Here is an 18388-nt window from a genome sequence, read left to right on the forward strand (position 1 = left end):
AAAATGACACAATGCAGTTGTGCGACTTTCTATGAGTTATTTCAGTTCCTTTTAATTTAACCTCAATTAAGGCAAGACACCACAGTTGAATAGAGTAAAATGTTTAACAGATCTCACCATATTTGCCCAGTTGATTAGTCACAGGAAATTAAGAAGTTTGTATTACAAGTTTTCTGAAATGTTATATTTAAAGGTTCAGTATGTAATTCAGCCAGTTGGTGAAATGGGTCTAAATTCAAAATTTAGTTTCTTCCACACCCACAGGATGTCAGATTGAGGATACACAAAAGCTTACTGCCACTAAACAAGCTGCTATTTAACTGAATGTTCATTATTTGTTCACCTGTTGCTTTTAAAGGCACCATACTTGTTGCAGCATTGAATAAGATTTACACTTACAATAGGTTGGACCCACCCACATTTTTGTTGCTTCCGGCGCCCATGTTATTGGGTAAACTTTAAGTAGGCAGAATCAAACAGACCAAAACAAAACCAGACATTCTAACACGGAATGCACATTATCAGAATAGAATAACTGGCTGTAGCATTGTTTTTCAGAGAAACAAGTATGTGAGATTTGCATGTTTCCTGAATATCTGCAAACGTATTATGGTGTTTTTATGCTTTAGTATAGTCAAAAACTTACATACAGCACCTGTATGTAATGAGGTCTTGTCTAATTAAATATGCACAAATTTGCCTAAATTTCCAGAACAGAAATCTGAGCATAGAATAAAGCCAGGTTCAGAATTTGTGTTCCATTTTTGTTGACATATTGGAGTTTTGACAGAGGGGATTTTTATCACTCCATTCATCAGAAAATACTGTCAACAGCCAGAATAATATATATATAGACATAACCATACAAAGGTTTGAAGCTCTGATGACTAATCAGCTGCTGTTCATGGCTGGTGACAAAGTTCAGTTGTGCATGTCAAACATTATTTCCTCTAAATTCATTTCTATAAGCATGATTATGATTCACACTCCAGAATCCTGCATTCACACTACGATATGCTGATAACATGAAACAGGAGAGCAGCACAATTTTGTTTTCCAGTTCCTGTTATGATGCTGAAAATCTGTTAACTGTGCTGCTGACACATAGATTGCCTTCTGCTCTGTTAAGAATAATAATAATAATCACTATAATCATGCTTACATGCGCTAATTACAGAGTGCAGAAGACAGCAGGCACTCTTTTCCTGCTGACCTCACACACAATGCTTTGCTCTGAAGCGCTGCCAAGCCGGCCCTCAAATAAACTACTACAGGAAGCACAAAACTGTGCACTCTTTTAGCATCACACTAAAGAAACCAACATTAGGCTTCCCAAACTAAAAACAGCTCTTAAATGAAGAGGAGAGCGGCATTCTGCCAATCACACAGAAGGGGAAACCCATTAAATCCCAGTTAAACACAGAGAACATCATTCCGGGTCCACATCTGAGATCATTAAACATACTCTGGTCTATTATTAGTATAGGTCATATATCATGGAAAGCAGGACTTTCCCTGCTCTTTTGAAAGGAACGTAACACAAAAATCTCCAGTGCATACAGACAGTTTGCTGAAACTATAGTGCTGTTACAATACCAACATTTCCGAGACGCTTCAACACACGCTAAATCTCACATTCAGAAGTTTGGGGTAAGTAAGACTTATTTTATATTTTTACACGCCTCTGTGGAATACTTGATTCTGATTGGTCAGTCGCGACATTCCGAGGTATGTTATCCCTGGATAACAACCGGTAAAAGCTGCTAACACAGGCTCATCCGGGTAAGCAGTCGGAGCTGCACTCTTGCTTGAACTATTTTTTTCTTGGTGGAAGCTTTGCGTTTGTTTAGCTAATAAAATATTAAAACTCGATTCAAAATGGTGTACAATTGTTTAATTATGTCATCCTTGTATCGCGGACTCACTCTCGTTTCATACAAACGCAGCTGCTGCCATTTGGCTACGACTGTTTTGTACGCTGTAATGGATTATAAGAGAACTAACAAACTCAGTCTTAATTCTTTTATTGCCTTAATTATTTTATGGTGAAATGTTGTGTAATTTGCGTTCAAATATTTCAACTGAAATCAATATTTTGCATCTAATTATTTACTAAAAGTGAGGAAAGACATTAATAATTTTATGTTATAATCTTTTTTCATCTTTTGAACTTTCTATTCATCAGTGAATCCTGAAAAAGAACATTGATGATAATCAGAAATGTTTCTTGAGCAGTAAATCATCATATTAAAATGATTTCTGAAGATCATGTGACAGCCATTTAAAATTATATTTCATACACACACACACACACCGAAATATGGTAGCTATATACATATATGTATGTGCGTGTAATATTATGCATCAGTTTCAAATTTCAAACTGTGTTTGAAATTATTTCTTATTCTATACTGAAATATTGATGTTTTGACCAACCAGATTGTTCTTAAAGATCACACATTGCAGTTATAGAAGTTTCTTTAAAATTAATTTATTCATTCTAATTTAATTAAAATTCCAGAATTTCAAGATTTTCACTGGAGTGGAATCCTAAGGTACAAAAGCTAAAAGCTACATCTTTGTCCATTACTTACCCCTAACTGGTACACATTAGTATGTTCGTACTTAAAGTGTCCATATTCGTACCTTTTGAAAGGGTCCCGCTCCAGTGACAGTTTTTATCTTTTTTCTGAGAGTGTATGATGTCTAATCTAATTACGATCTAATTAGCTGTTTAATTAGAATGAATGAAATGAGTGGAATCAGAAGTGATGATGGAGGCGATCAGTGTTGTCTGTGGAGTACGTGAGGGATGCATGAGCAGTTGTGTTTCGGGTGACCAACCATGACATTCCTGATCCTCATGCTGACCCAGTCATGCAAGTTTGACTTTCTCACATGCCACTGTACTGCAGTAAGCTGCTGCTTTCTGGCTTTCTGTAAATGTTACAAACGTGTCATCTGATACAATCAGCTGATAAAAATCAGTGATGTTCAATCACAGCAGTAGTAAAACTGAGAGGAAGAGGAAGGCCATCTGTGATCTCAGACGACTGACTGCAGCTCAGGGCTGGAAGCATCCGCTCGGACACTCCTCAGGGTGCTTAAAAATAAAATCACCATCTATTGGTTCCCGCTCTGCTGCAATAGAGGGCTCTCAATTCGAAAGAGAAACTTCTGGAGAGAAATGATTGTCTGGAATGTAAGCTCATCTCCATCGGAGCATGACTCTGACTCATGATCTCGTAGCCGGATGATTATATTCCAAATAAAGCAAGGGCAAACTTTAATGTGTCCATGTGTGCTGGAGCATGAAAGCACATGGACGCTCTGTCAAACTTATTCTTGGACAGTTAGGGATTCACAGCCGGCTCCATGATGGGAGAGAATGTTGTCAAAGTGACATCCTTCAAACTAGAACAGTCCATGCCGTCCACGTCCCGACACCGTGTGTGTGTGTGTGTGTGTAGACAAAGACAGTGATCTTTGTGAATGTGTATGTGCAACTACAACTCCTGCCTGAGTGTTGTGTGTTACTCACTAGCCACTCACGTTTAACCAGGTGCTGTCTGACATGAACAGAAGAGTGCATTGAGATGGATGTGTGTGTATGATGAATGAGACTGTTTTAATGAAGTGGAAGCAGATGAATTTCTCATTGGTTAACAGACGCTGCATAAACACAGAGTTTATTTGCAGTTTCCTCTGCGCTCCTGTGACGTCTCATCCTAATTCGAATCAGGATAACCATTCCGAATCAGTGTGAACTCTGATTAAGTATGATTCCTACCTGCTCTCTGTTTGTGTGCACAAACATGAGGAGAGAGAGAGATGGAGAAAGCGAGCACACAAGTCCAGGGACAGGTTTCAGCCAGCACAACGGCCTTCAGTGTGGTCAGATATTACCTTTGAGCAGCACAGACATTTATAGACTGACTCCTCGATACTTCAGTGGAAACCGCTTCGGTGATTTCCATCTGGCACAAAGACAGCAGTGTGATGAAAAGCCAAGAAACAAGGGAAATCCCACTCGATGTCAAACTTAGATCCGTCTTCTAATACACTCAGCATTAACTGTGGAAAAACTGAGTAATACTGAGACACATCTCATGCTGCCCACAGAGTGACTACTCTCTAAAAACAAATCATCTTTTTTTTTACATGATGTCAAGAGAATAAATGTAAAAACCAAAAATCAATGAATTTAAATAAATCATTTATAGGCTGTGGCCTCCCTTCAATGAAGTGGTGCTCTGATACAGAGTGCACAGTTACACTGTATAGAAACTCACAATTCTCACCCTTTTCCAGCAACTGCATAAAAAAATAAACATCTTTAACATAAACAGATTCACAATTTATAAATCAATAGTTCCTAATTCTGCAATCCTACAGTATTGTGCACAACTAAATAAACCAAATGACTAAATCTGTACACAGAGCTTACGTTTGTTTGTTGGCTTGAGTTTAAAATACTTGTGGCATTAATGTTCAATAGACAATGAAAGACTTGTTTAAAGTGCGTTTTTGCTATTAAAAAAGCGTTTGCATGTGTATTGTGACACATGACTGTTAAACAAAAACCACTAGAATAAGCTTAAAGTCGTGGCATCATAAATGTATCCTTTTTAAACAAGTTAGTTTTGCAGTTCATCTTCATGTTAGCAGATTTATATCAGTAATGACAGCAGATTTTGAGATTTCCCTGAAACAAAAAGCATTTCACATGAGATGCAGAACGTATCAGTGACAGACAAAAGTACGGTTACAACCGTGTCTGTCACTAAAAGGAAGGATGATATGGAATGTAACAAACTTTAATGAGTGCAGATGAATGACTGCAAGAACAAAGAACCAGATTTTTAATGATTTTTAATATGCAGGCTGAGAAATGCATTCTAGGCTCCATGCACACTTCACCACACGGAGCTTGAATTATAAAACACACACACACACACGCCGACAAACTCACACAACCACTTCTGTGGAAAACACAAACACAAACATGCATTCTCTCGCTCTCACTCTCGTATCTTCACAACGAATGCATTCTTCAGATCTGATAAATTCAGAGCTCAACTATGTGGAAATCTTTCAGCAGAAACTCCTAATAAGGAAGCTGCAGTCGGTGTGAGTTTCTGCGGGACTGAGCTTTGACCTGCAAACACCAGCAATAACACACACATTTCTCACCTATTATGTCCTCTGAAGGAGAACTGTTTACCTTACATACACATCCAATACTGCTACTACATGAGCGAAAGGCTGACATCATGACAACCAGTCAACCAGTATATCACATGCATGCTATTTAAAAAAGAACATTTAAAGATAAAAATTGCATTCATGTTATTTCATCATTTTCTCTCTCCTAATTCATGTTATTTCTCCTTTTTCTGTACATATATAGTTGGATGAACAATAAATCACTCACAGAGATAAATCATATGCACAGACACAAACATAAAGAAAGCGTGCATTTAAGAACATGCATGCATGTCAAAAATACAGTGGTTTTTAAATTGGCCCTTGCTAAACAATCAAGACTGCCAAAGGCCACAAATAGTTGTTTAATTGGAGGCCACACAAGCGGGGGCAACATACACGGTTATTTAAAGCCCTTTGAGGGTTTCAGAAGGACTACATGGGGTGAGCTGTTAGAGAGAGAGGGTGTGTGTGTGTGTGTGTGTGTGTGTGTGTGTGTGTGTGTGTGTGTGTGTGTGTGTGTGTGTGTGTGTGTGTGTGTGTGTGTGTGTGTGTGTGTGTGTAATGATCCTGGTCTATGGTGGCTCACTGATACCCCGCCACCTGCTGCTGCATATCACATTAGAGGATGCAAACCCACTCAAATACAGACAAACGCTGTCTATAAAGCAACACATCAGCACATGCTTTCACTGATCGCTCTTAACGAGCTGAAAGGTTTTTAGGAGAGAAAGGTCAAAGTCAGACATCAGTCTGAACCGGTCTGTTTTCTCTCTGACAACAAAACCTGAGAAAATCTCATGTGGTTTACAATGAGCTGATTCTGTACATACAATTGAACTCAATAACTTGCATAACCTTCAGGCAGTGTCATTTTATTATCACTGACATACTGTTTTAGCTTTTGTAATTTTGGTGTGGTTTTTGTCCCTTAGAATATTTAACAAAAATAATAAAATGTCGCATTTATGAATTTTTATTAGATTTAGTTTATTTAGTTTTAGTTTTTATGTTGGCAACTAGCTGAAATGAAATAAGTTAAACGTTTCTTTACATTTTATTTTACTACAGGTAACTATATATATATATATATATATATATAAATTTGCTTCCCATCAGTTTAGGTCGATCCAGGAAGCAAACATAGTTAGCATTTTTCTTTAGATGATAGACATCACAGATTATCTTTCATAAGAAATGCTCTCAAACATTATGGTCTGCTTCCATGGCAACCGTTCTTCCTAAACGCAGGAAGCGCTCGAGTCGTCGTGAAACTGTGGGATGAAGCTCATGAGAGAGACTGCTGACTTTCCACAAGGTCCCCGATGAGATCCAGGCGGTTTACAGATCAAATACTTTCCACAGTCAGACATCAGCAGAACAGCGGCAACACTTACTGCTCCCATCCTTCAGCTCATGGTGCATCTTATGTAAATGCATCTGGTCCTAAAGAGTTCATGTGTTTTTTTGTTTGTTTTTACATGAAAACCAGATGATACATAATAAACAATGATATTTACAACAAAGAGGCAAAATATGTACAAGGCGGATGAGCAATGGAGCAGCAGAGAGAGAGAGTGACAGGCAGAGATGTGCCTTAATAAGGAGATCCAGAGTCTCTGGCAGAGGAAAAGACTCTGTAAACTCCCAATTTACATGTCCCAAACACACACACACACACACACACACACACACACGAGACAGTGATTCAGCACACACCTCCGTCCCACTCACAACACAGGGACAGAAGTGGGCCGATATTTATAGAGGAAGCCTCAGCGCTCTGTCTTCCCCACACGAGCAGGTGGAGCACAGAACCAGACAGACACTTTTACTGAAGAAATCAGGGCATTGTCCGACTTCACAACTTTCTTCAACAGGACACGTGGTTCATATCCACAAACACTCACTCTTTTTATAAAACATTGAAAAAACTTACTACTATTCAGATTTGCACATATTTGTGGAAACCGTGATTTAATACTATTAAAAATGAGGTCTGTATGAAATTTTTTGTTTTATTTTTTGAAGAAATTAATCATTTGATTCAACATCAAATTGTTTAAAAGTGACAGTAAAGCTTTTGAACAATAGTGTAATAATTAACTCAAAGCAAGGATCGACAGAAGTGATGGGGAAAGCACAATTATTAAACACAGAGATGATGACAGCAAAAACCAAGCTTTGACATGAGAAATACATTTCTACTTTCTCTCCACCACAAGTCAAGAAAAAAACACACACAAACAGTGTGTGAGTGTAATGCTAAAGAGAGTCACACAGCCTTGTCCAGCTGAACTCAAGTGACCCCAACTGAAAGACAGCATCCCGCAGCAGAACAAGCGTGGGCTCGCAGCCTGATCAATTAAACATGAGCATTTCAGTTAAGCGCAGTGTAAAAACCAAGAGCCCTTAAGTGAGCTCTCAGCTCTCTGTCTGTCAGAGCTGCTGCAGTGCTACTGAGGTCAGTATGAGAGATTCAAACCCTCTGAACGTCACCAAACTCTCGAGACAGACTGACAGACAGCATGTGTGTGCGGATCAATACACACTCGGCCCCCAGCAGCTGAAGACCGGCTGCACATGGCTCTGGGAAACACACACACACACACAGATTGATGTCATCACTTCCACCCTTGCTCTACTGTATGGTACCTTTATATTTCTCTCGGACGTTCTCATAAGCTTGAACGAAGTCCTGTTCGTCTGCGCTGGGCAGCAGGCCGAGGGGCTCGTACATGGCCATGGGTCACTCACAGGTCCTCGGTTCTCTCTCAGCCTGTAGAAGATGATGTGTGGATGAGTGTGTGCGCAGTGCTGTGGTTTCTCTCTCTCTCTCTCTCTCTCTCTCCAGCCACACCCCCTCTTTCCTGACTGGAGAAGCTCCGCCTCTTAAAAACACACAAGACATCGATCGGACTGTCCACACAAAACACCTGAACGTGTCGGACACGCCTCTCTCATCGGCTGGCAAACCACCAAATACTTCTGGAAGTTATAAATGCAGTGTACTCCAGTGGTACAAACGTTTGGGACAAATAGGTTTATGAAAGAAGTCTCTTCTGGTTGCTGAGGCTGCATTTATTTAATCGAAAATGCCGAGAAAAAAAAGGCTAAATTGATTTCTGTGTGAATATCTGTTAAAGTGTAATTTATTTCTTTATAATTTATTGCATCATTCCTCCAGTCTTCAGCGTCACATGATCTTCAGAAATCAGTAGAATATGATGATTTACTGCTCAAGAAACATTTCTGATTATTACCAATGCTGAAAACACAGTCGTGCGGACTAATATTTTTGTGGAAACTGAGATGCATTTAATTTTTCAGGATTCACAGATGAAAGGAAAGTTCAAAAGAACAGCATTTATTTGAAATATAACATCATTAAAGTCTTTACTGTCACTTTTGATCAACTGAATGCATCTTTGCGGAATAAAAGTATTAATTTCTTTCAAAAAGAAAATACTTAATTACCTAAAACCTTTGAATGGTAGTATATCACAGTTACCACAAATATATGAAGCAGAACTAGTAAACAATCAAAATAATACACATTTTTTTCTCGATTGATGATAAAGCATGATTAGTTCATTCATTATACTATAGATGGTAAAGTGAGTTGCATGTTCTGAAATGGCGTGCAGAATAGTATTTCACACTATATAAATAAACTTCATGCAGTGTGCTCAACTTTTCAATTCCTGTGTGACAAACCAATCAAAATGACACCAGAGACAATTTTCAGCATGATACTATTTTAAACCATAGTAGGAAGGAAGTATGCAGTATATAGTGAGCAATAGGCCAGTATACCCACAGTGCACTGCATGAAGTTGACTATCACTCCCACAAAGCAATAAGAAGCACGTTATTCACATCTCTCCATTCCAAACACAGCCCATGTTCCTTTCACACAGATGTTGGCTTTCTTTCAGTCTTTGTTGACTCCTGCACAGCTCCTCCCTCTCTAACCTGACTGAAACGGTCAGAAGTGCTCTAAAGACAGAGGTTTTGTTGAACAGGTGTGTGAGCAGGCTTGAGCGATTGATTCCTGTCAGACAACCCATCATGCCACTCAACGTCATCCAACACTGTACCACAAACAACCACAACTTTGTCTATCACATTTAGTATTTGTGCTGTGTTTTCCAGTACAATCATCTACAAATTCTTAAATCAAGAGACATTAACTTGAAAAGCAACGCAAGTTTTGGTTTCTGAAAATTTCATGGAGTTCATGCTTTAAAGCAGAAAAAAAAGAGCGGGACAGGGTTATTATAGTTACCTACAACTAAGATGTAACCTTAGTGTGCATTATGTAGTGGACTTCATGCACGGTTAGCACTGCGCCGAATGAATTCCTGCATGTCGACAGAAGATGGCCACACTCAGGTCTGAATCACTCACTCGTTTGCGTTCACTTATAACTACATGAGCGGAGTACTGTAGTGAACGAGAGATACGGTTTTTGAGGAGCACTAGTCACTTGTTTCAATCCTCAATGAATCAGCATTTTTTGAACGAAAACAACTCAATGACTCACTCGAAAAGACAGTCACTTGTCGCCACCTAGTGGTGTAATGGTGGAAGCTGCAGAAAGAGTGGCTGAAATAAACTAAATCACTCTAACACAGAGATAATGTGTGCACTTTACTTTACTATTATAAACTGAAGACAAGGACCTGAGGTGTCAGTCTTATTCTATAATCACTCCACATGATCCAGACAGAAAGACTAAAATAATCCAGTTATGTCAGGGCAATAATACGGGCATAACAGGAAAATACTTCCCCTTTTATTTTTAATTAAATGAAACAACAGAACATTTAAAGCTCTGAGGCAATGTGGATTAAAATCACACACACACACACAATTGGTGGTTGACTCATGTTACCCCTCAATTAAAGAATTGAATTACAGTAAACAGTGAAGTGTAAAGCTACACCTCTTCTAAATTGCTCCGTTTTTAGCGAGCAATTAAGTGTTGAAACCTAGGCCAAAACTAAAATTATATATATAATACAGAGACATTCTCCATTTATATTTAAATGCATTTGGCAGATGTTTTTATCCAAGGTGACTTACATTGCCTTCAAGGCACACATTTACATTAATATAAAGTAGTCAAGTGTGTTTGAGGGGACCTTGCACGTCTCCAACAACCTGAGACATTCCTTCAGTCCCGAAGCCAAAAACAGGTTTGAGGACGTTACTGTGGGCTCGAGTTACACAGAGTGTGTGTGTGTGTGTGTGTGAGTGTGTGTGACGGCACACTGGCAAACATCTGAGGATTTAACATCTCCACGCGATCATAAAGAAACCTGACGTGAGTGTGAAATTAAATATGTCCGACTTGCTCAAGGAACGCTTTGACCTTACATGAGCACGTTAGCAACGTTCACACCTACCTATAATAGCACACAGCTGCCCTGACCTTTGACCCCCTCACTCACTTATTTTTAAGCGAACATACAGTGCTTTTTATCATTTTAGACTTTGTTTCTAAATAAGTTTATATCCATCATAAAAATATCTGAACATTTTAAAATAAAGACCATCTAAACAAAGAGTGAAAATGGCAAAAATATGAAAAAGTTCAATTTTTTAGCACCTACATTTAAAGAAACACTTCTATTTAACTGAAATAATTTAGCATGAGTTTTAATGCACCTTTCCAGTGCATCAAATGAGTCTCTCAGTGTCCAGTGAAACACCTGCCTACTGACATCTGGTGGACATACATGGTTCTGCAGCTCCATTACATTACGTCTGTCTAAACCATGTTTTCATCATTTGCACATATGACCTTTACAAGCTCATATTATTTGAGTGATTCCATTGGATATTTCTACTTTCATTAATGAATCTGTCACACGCATTTAACAAGAACACAATAAAAATCTTGCAACCGTATGATGTGAATCATCCGTTGTCTGATCATAAAGACCGTCATATAAATGCAGCTCCCTCCCACCCAGAGAAGAGGGCCTTTGGGTCAGTGTGCACCTACGCAGGATTCATGAAACACTGTGGACATCAACAAAACAGCCGCTCTGACTAAGCGTTCGCTAATCATCACATCACAAGACCACGCTGCAGTGTAAGCGTGCACGTTTAAGAGTGCTTTTACAAAATACTACACGAAGTACTCGGTTCTTCTCAGAGATGCAGGTTCAAATCCAGTCAGTGTCATGAAAAAGGAAGATTGTTTGCACAAACCAAGGCTGTCAGTAATATCTGGAGACAGCTATCCTGTTATCAAGAGCCTCAGGAGTGATCTGAAATCTGCCATCTTTGCTCGTTTTCGTTTTCAGGTTGTTAAACCATAAACCAATCACCTGAGCCATAAAGGTCATGTGACTAATCGTATGCTGCAGGAAAATGACATTATCCAGCACTGATTGGCTGATGACATCACAAAAACACAAAAAACCTCAGACGGTTCACTGGTGACTGTGATGAGCTGTGACGTCACATGCTTTTAAGAGCCTCCGTACTGGAGAAAGATTTAACTTCATTTTTCATAGCATTTCATAAGTACTTCCTAACAGGAAGTCAGCCTATGAATGCTTATAGATTATATGACGAGGTGGTTTAGCAAAAAACTATTCATTTTTTAGGTAAACCAAAGCATTTTCTATGTGTTCTCACATCACTGGTCACTTACAGGAGAATCTCCCGAATCATATTACTCACAGAAAAGCAAAAGGCACTGAATTCAACTCTCACTATCTGTGTGTGTGTGTGTGTGTGTGTGTGTGTGTGCTGACTCAAGCCCTGACAGAGGTGATAGAGAGACCAGCTAGATGCTGAATTGTCACAGATTCTCAAAGAGGACACTCGTGTCACATCAGACACACTTTCTGTCCATCACTACGGCAATGTTTCTCTGAGCCTCTGTAAAATACTGCTGGTCTTCTGCTATCAAACTGAGCTATTCAGAACATAAATCAGGATTTGTACATCTTCTGAAGAACATATGAAAAGTGCTGCCTGTCGCGGTGATCACCGATGATCACTTATTCTGAGCAGCTGTTCTCGATGGTTTCTAGGTGTCTTGTGTGAAAAGAGTCTTTAAATGAGCACATAATCAACATTCATACTCCAGTATTCATACTCTAGTATACTAGTGTTAGAAGGCTCATCAAAATACCAATCCTACATTTTATTAAGTGTTTAAAAACCTAAAATAAAATTATATAAGACAAGGAACGTGTAAAATATAATCAATTATAAATACAAAATTTAATTCATTTTTTATTTTAAATATATAGTATTTTAAAATGCAAATTAAAATAATGCAATATAAAATAGTAAATTACTTAGCCTAAATCTAATACAATTTTAAAGTATTTTAAACTAAAATGTAATAATGTAATTTAATAGTAATCAATTGTAAGTATTAAAACATTTTAAATATAATATTGTATTATTCAAATAAAATAAAAAGTAACTAAAAATTGTTTTCAGTTCTTTAAAATATCAAATATAATCATATACTATAAAAATAAAAAATATATAATAATCCATTAAATGTAAATCTTAACACAAAAAATAATTTAAAATTATTGTAAATATATATTTTTTTTTAAATGTTGGGCTGTCAGATCAATTAATCGTCATTAATCACTTCCAAAATAACAGTTAGTGTTCACATAATGTATGTGTGTATACTGTACATGTTTATATATGTATAAATGCACGCACATACATGTATTTATTAAAGAAATATTTACATGTACGGTATATATATATTCATATTTATGCATGTTTTACATTATATATAAACATATATCTCTGAAATATATACATGTATGTGTGTGTATTTATATATACATATACAGTATACGATAACTCTTATCTAAAGCTGTACTAATGTCTAATGCACTAAATCTATTCTAATTACACTCCTCCAACAAGCTAAAGATGTCCCACATGACTGAGGATGAAATGTGCCTGAATGATTCATACTTGAGTGCTTTGTGCCTCTATTAGAACGAGACATTGAAGTGACCATCAGCATATCTGTCTGAGTACATCTGCTCTTCAGCAAAATCAATGTTATGTTTCCTCTAGCGTGAGTCCATCCAGCCGTCAGCTGGGCCACAGAATGAGCGCCTCATGATACGATCAGCAGACAGACCTGCGATGCGGATGACGGCCCTGTCGGCCGGGTCCAGCACCTCTCCGGAGGCGGATCTGGAGCGCCTGACCCGCTGGTGTTTGGGGAGGTTCCAGGGGAGCGTGTCTCCGGGACTCGGCGAGCTGCTGCGATCACTGGAGCTCTGCTCTGCCGGAGGAAAATCCATCAGCTTCTCCATCGCCTGACAGATTCACAGCAGACACAATGCAGTCGATAAACAGACATATGCATGCAGAGAATCAATGCACTTGACTTCATTCTGCATGAAATACAGCATGCAGATCACAAACAAAAACACTGTTGAAAAGCCTGTGTGATGTGCCTTCAGCTGTGACTATCTTCACAGTACAGAACAGTTCTCAAGCGGTCACACATCTGTTTGTGAGCATCTGTTTGCCATCAAGTGAAAACATGTCCTCTTGCAATCTGAATTCTGTGGTTATTACGTGAAAACACGTTTGAGATGTTCCTTATGTGATATAAAGAAGTATAAGTAGGCTATATATAGGCGAGTGCTGTAACACAGTTGCTACAAGAATGAAATGATTGTCATTCCCGACCTGTATGAGCTCTGAGATATTCTGAAGAGTCCAGGTAACCAAACAGCCATTGACTTACATAGTATGGGGAAAAAATACTATGGAAGTCAATGGCTACCGTCAACCGTTTGGTTACCAGCCATTTTCAGAATGTCTTTTTTATTGCTCAGTGAAAGAAAGAAACTCGGACAGTGACGTGAGGGTGCAAATGATGACTGGATTTTCCTTTTGGGGTAAACTATCACTTTAAATGACAAAAATTTAAGTAAAGTTGAGGGACGAATGTAAAATTACATATCTGGTTTATAATTAGATTTGCAATCATGTAAAATAAAGAACAAAAGGGACTATCATCTGAATCAGCAGGTTCTCTGATGACCTTACATCAACAAAAAATAAGATAATAATAATAATAATATCAGGTGAGACCGTGTATACGCTACATTTGGAACAATTGTGAGACTGACACGAACAGAAATATTACGATGCATTTTATTTATGCTTCCAATTTGCTTGCTCAAGCATGTTTTTAAATTAATGTTGAATTAAAACGGTTTTGATTTAAAATGTTTAAAATAAATGGGCGTAAATGCGAATTAACAGAATTTATTTTTTCATTTTCTGATAATTTATTACTAATTTTTTTAAAAAGCAATAAATATATATATATATATATATATATATATATATATATATATATATATATATATATATATATATTAGGGATGTAACGGTTCACAAAATTCACGGTTCGGTTCGATACAATACACTGGTGTCACGGTTCGGTTCGGTACGTTTTAGATACAGCAAAAAGAAAAAATTGGCAGATAAATTTCCTTGATTTTTAAAAAATGTTTTATTTATTAAAACTAACAAAGTATGTTTTTTTTTTTACATTGAACAATGATGGAGCTATTCTTTACCCATCTTCTATGGTGTTTTCTTGGCAACTTACTGTATAAAACTAAAACAGCTCCTTATTAAAAAAAAAAATGAAAATGTTAACAAATACAAAGATGTAACTTTTTATATGGAACTCTATAACTCTTTATATTGAGTGTGTTTTTACTCAATTGGGTCTCTATAGGGCTTATGTTTTTTGGAACAAAGCAGGAATTATGGTCTGTCTGAAATGGGCTCGTGAAGGAATATTGTAACGCGGCTCAATTACATTAAGCATGTTCTTAAAACCTACGTTTTCCACTACAGAGTCAGGCGCTCGCTCACTCAGTACGCGCTGAAGGCTCGTTGCAAAATGGCTAATGCGTTTAACAGACCAGAAATAGAAGATCCTCCAATAACCAACAGGTCTGGTGTTTGGGTGCACTTTGGATTCCCTGTAAGCTATAATGGTGATGGCAAGAGAGTGGTGGATAAAAAAAAACAACGATATGTCGCATCTAGGGTAACGTTACACCAGCGGGAATACATGAAACATGTCAACTCATTTACGCCGACATCACCTTAGTGTGTCAGTATCTGGGAAAAGACGGCTACATTTACGTTATAGCCGCGGATATGAGACCTTACTATTTACCATTGATTCTATCATCACCATTATAGCTTACAGGGAATCCAAAGTGCACCCAAACACCAGACCTGTTGGTTATTGGAGGATCTTCTATTTCTGGTCTGCTAAACGCATTAGCCATTTTGCAACGAGCCTTCAGCGCGTACTGAGTGAGCGAGCGCCTGACCAGTGTTGCCAGATTGGAAATGTCCAAGTATCGTACCAGAAGTTCAAAATTATCGTATTTGGAAGAAAATTATCGTACACGAGTCAAAAATGTTATTTATCTATTCTAAACCAACAACATTTTGACACGACCTGCAAATTACCACAATAGATAAGGCGTATTGTTGGACGGAAGCAGTGAGACAAAATACTATCCCATTATTTTCAGTGACTGTCTGCGTCGCAGCGCATATTAAATCATATTAAAATTATTTTTAACACTTGCTTTGTCACGTCCAGTGAAGAAGGAATTTAGCTGTTTCTGCGTGGTGCAGTTAACTCCACATCTGAGCCGCTGTTATCGGAATCCTGCGTGTTGCCAGATGTTGAAGAAGTTCTTGCTGTCTTGGACCGCAACTAGGCTTTAAAGCAGGGCACTCTCCTGCATTCTTAAAATAATTTTTTTTTATTTTCCAAATATAATTAATTAGTCCAACGAACCGCTCGGTCCATAATGCGTACGGCGTACCGAACCGAAAGCCTCGTACCGAACGGTTCAATACGAATACGCGTATCGTTACACCCCTAATATATCGAACCGAAAGCCTCGTACCGAATGGTTCAATACGAATACGCGTATCGTTACACCCCTAATATATATATATATAAAACGTTTTTCAAAAAGGTCTGCCAATCAAGTCAATGGTTGGTCCTGTAAAAAAGAAGAAAAAAAATTATATATATATATATATATATATATATATATATATATATATATATATATATATATATATATATATATATTAATGTTTTAAAATTAAACATTAATTATTAAATGATATCAGAGGGATGACCTCTGAAGATTGTGTCAGTGTCAATAAGTCTCTAGAAAGCCAATAATTTGACCTTTTTCTGACCAGGCAAAGAACCGCATGACATTCAGCTACTGCTCCTGAAGGTCAATCAGTCAAGACACAAAACTGCATCAACAGCCAATGAAAATCAACTGCAGAAAACACACTGAAAGCACAGTAAAGCATCTGTATCAAATCCTGTAACATTCACAATGTTTCTGACATTACTCAGATGTTAAGGCTAACCAAGAGTAAATGATTAACCACAGCGCTGGTCAAGCCTGTCAGCAGCATCTAAAACATTTCATATCACCTGCATTATAATGTAGAACTATGTAAAACCAGTGTGAGATATTAAACTTTATCCTTGTCATTTACATACTGTAAAGCGCTAGTTCAACAAGACACAGTTAACACTGACCTCAATGTTTAACTGGACAGGGCAAAAAACACTGGATACAACCACTAACACCCACTCTAGATATTGTGAGAGCAGCAATTTAGGGCAAATCCATATGCAAACAAACACACGGTAAGACATGATGCTTGTGTGAGCATGCAGATGTGTCATATAAAGACCTGTCTTTGTTTGAAGACGACGAACGACTGAAAAAAAGCTGAGGAAATGAGATACAAGTGAAACCCTGAAAAGCATTCATAGCAAAAAACTCCTGCAATGAATATTCACTTCAATTAACTCATAACAGCTTGTTTTTAATATGAACAAGCACTGGATGGAAGTTAACTGAGTCATCGAGTGTCTCCTAATGTCGATTATGACAGTCCCATCATCTGTGCTCAGCAGATCTAGAAGGACTGAAACACCTCTTAGTCAACGAAGAAAACAGTGTCATCGAGTTTGAGATGAAATATGACATGCCTAAAGAAAACTGGAAAAACTGAAGGTTAATATGACTTCAAGAAAGAATATTGTCTATTGTTTGCCACTGTAGGCTAACTCTAATTTAGTGAAGTCATGCAAAAGTGTGATTTTCAATATTGTTATATATTGTGTTTATTTAGTATACATAAAGGGATCTTTAAATGATCCAAATGTTATTTCCACTCCAGAAGGAATGGTGTAAATTCCACTGAAAGGCATGTTGGTATGGAAGCACATGGGTAGCGATATTCAATTTGCAATGTAATATGCAAAATGACAATGCAATATATAAAATGGCAATGCATTTCTGTATTTACATTTACATTTTCCAATACATTTGTGCAACGTTTGGTGCAAAATGAAAATTAAATTACATAATTTTCATTTGCCATTTCATACACCAGTTTTAATATGTAAAATGAATACTAATTTTAACGCTTTATAAGTTGCAAAATTAAAATGAAAAATTTATTACAGAAATGATTAGATATGTATAACATGTTCAAGCAAAAACTGTGGCAAAATTATCATTTAAATGCTATTTTTCTTAAATGCATTAACACTCACAGTCAAGACACTTACGATTGCATTTTCATTCAGTGACCCGCAATGAATGTAGCAAAATTCAATGTGCACATTGAAAATGCATTCTGAGCCGATCACGTGTCCGCCCCCTCGCGCCACGTCAATCACTGCGTGAACAAGGCGGGGATTGCAGAAGGTCCGAGACTCAAATCTCAAGAAGAGGATTCAAGTGAGAGAACATGGACAAGACCGTTGGTCCGTGTACGTTTTGATCATTTCGGTTTATGGCTTCAATATTTCATTCGCACTTGTGGGCGGCGCTGAAATGCTGCTTTCATCTGATTGGTCGAATCGCTCCACCTTCAGCTCGGTCTTTCCATTCTTTCAGGCAGAATAAGAGTCAGTGCGAGTGAAGCACTGTAATGTCTGAAACCACAAACACTGTTAATTAGAATAATATTTGAGTCAGATGATGCTGGGCACATAATTCATGCTGCTGCGACTTGCAAGAGACCCCGTTAAATTATTTCTAGGTTATAGTATTGTATAAATATTGTCCCA

At 37.7% G+C, this 18388-nt stretch overlaps 1 protein-coding gene across 2 annotated transcripts in view; it reads right to left on the reverse strand.

The window, feature by feature from the left end:
* LOC132102703 (plectin-like) overlaps positions 1 to 18388 on the reverse strand; it is a 128064-nt gene that overhangs the window by 107702 nt on the left and 1974 nt on the right. For both annotated transcript variants that reach the window (XM_059507313.1, XM_059507315.1), the window contains one exon: positions 13352 to 13532. In XM_059507313.1, the coding sequence (XP_059363296.1) occupies positions 13352 to 13529 (178 nt within the window). In that variant the 5' untranslated portion in view covers positions 13530 to 13532. Of the gene's footprint in view, positions 1 to 13351; positions 13533 to 18388 lie in introns of those variants that run through there.

This window comes from Carassius carassius, chromosome 24 (genome assembly GCF_963082965.1).
Source record: "Carassius carassius chromosome 24, fCarCar2.1, whole genome shotgun sequence".
In the NCBI taxonomy this organism is placed as follows: domain Eukaryota; kingdom Metazoa; phylum Chordata; class Actinopteri; order Cypriniformes; family Cyprinidae; genus Carassius; species Carassius carassius.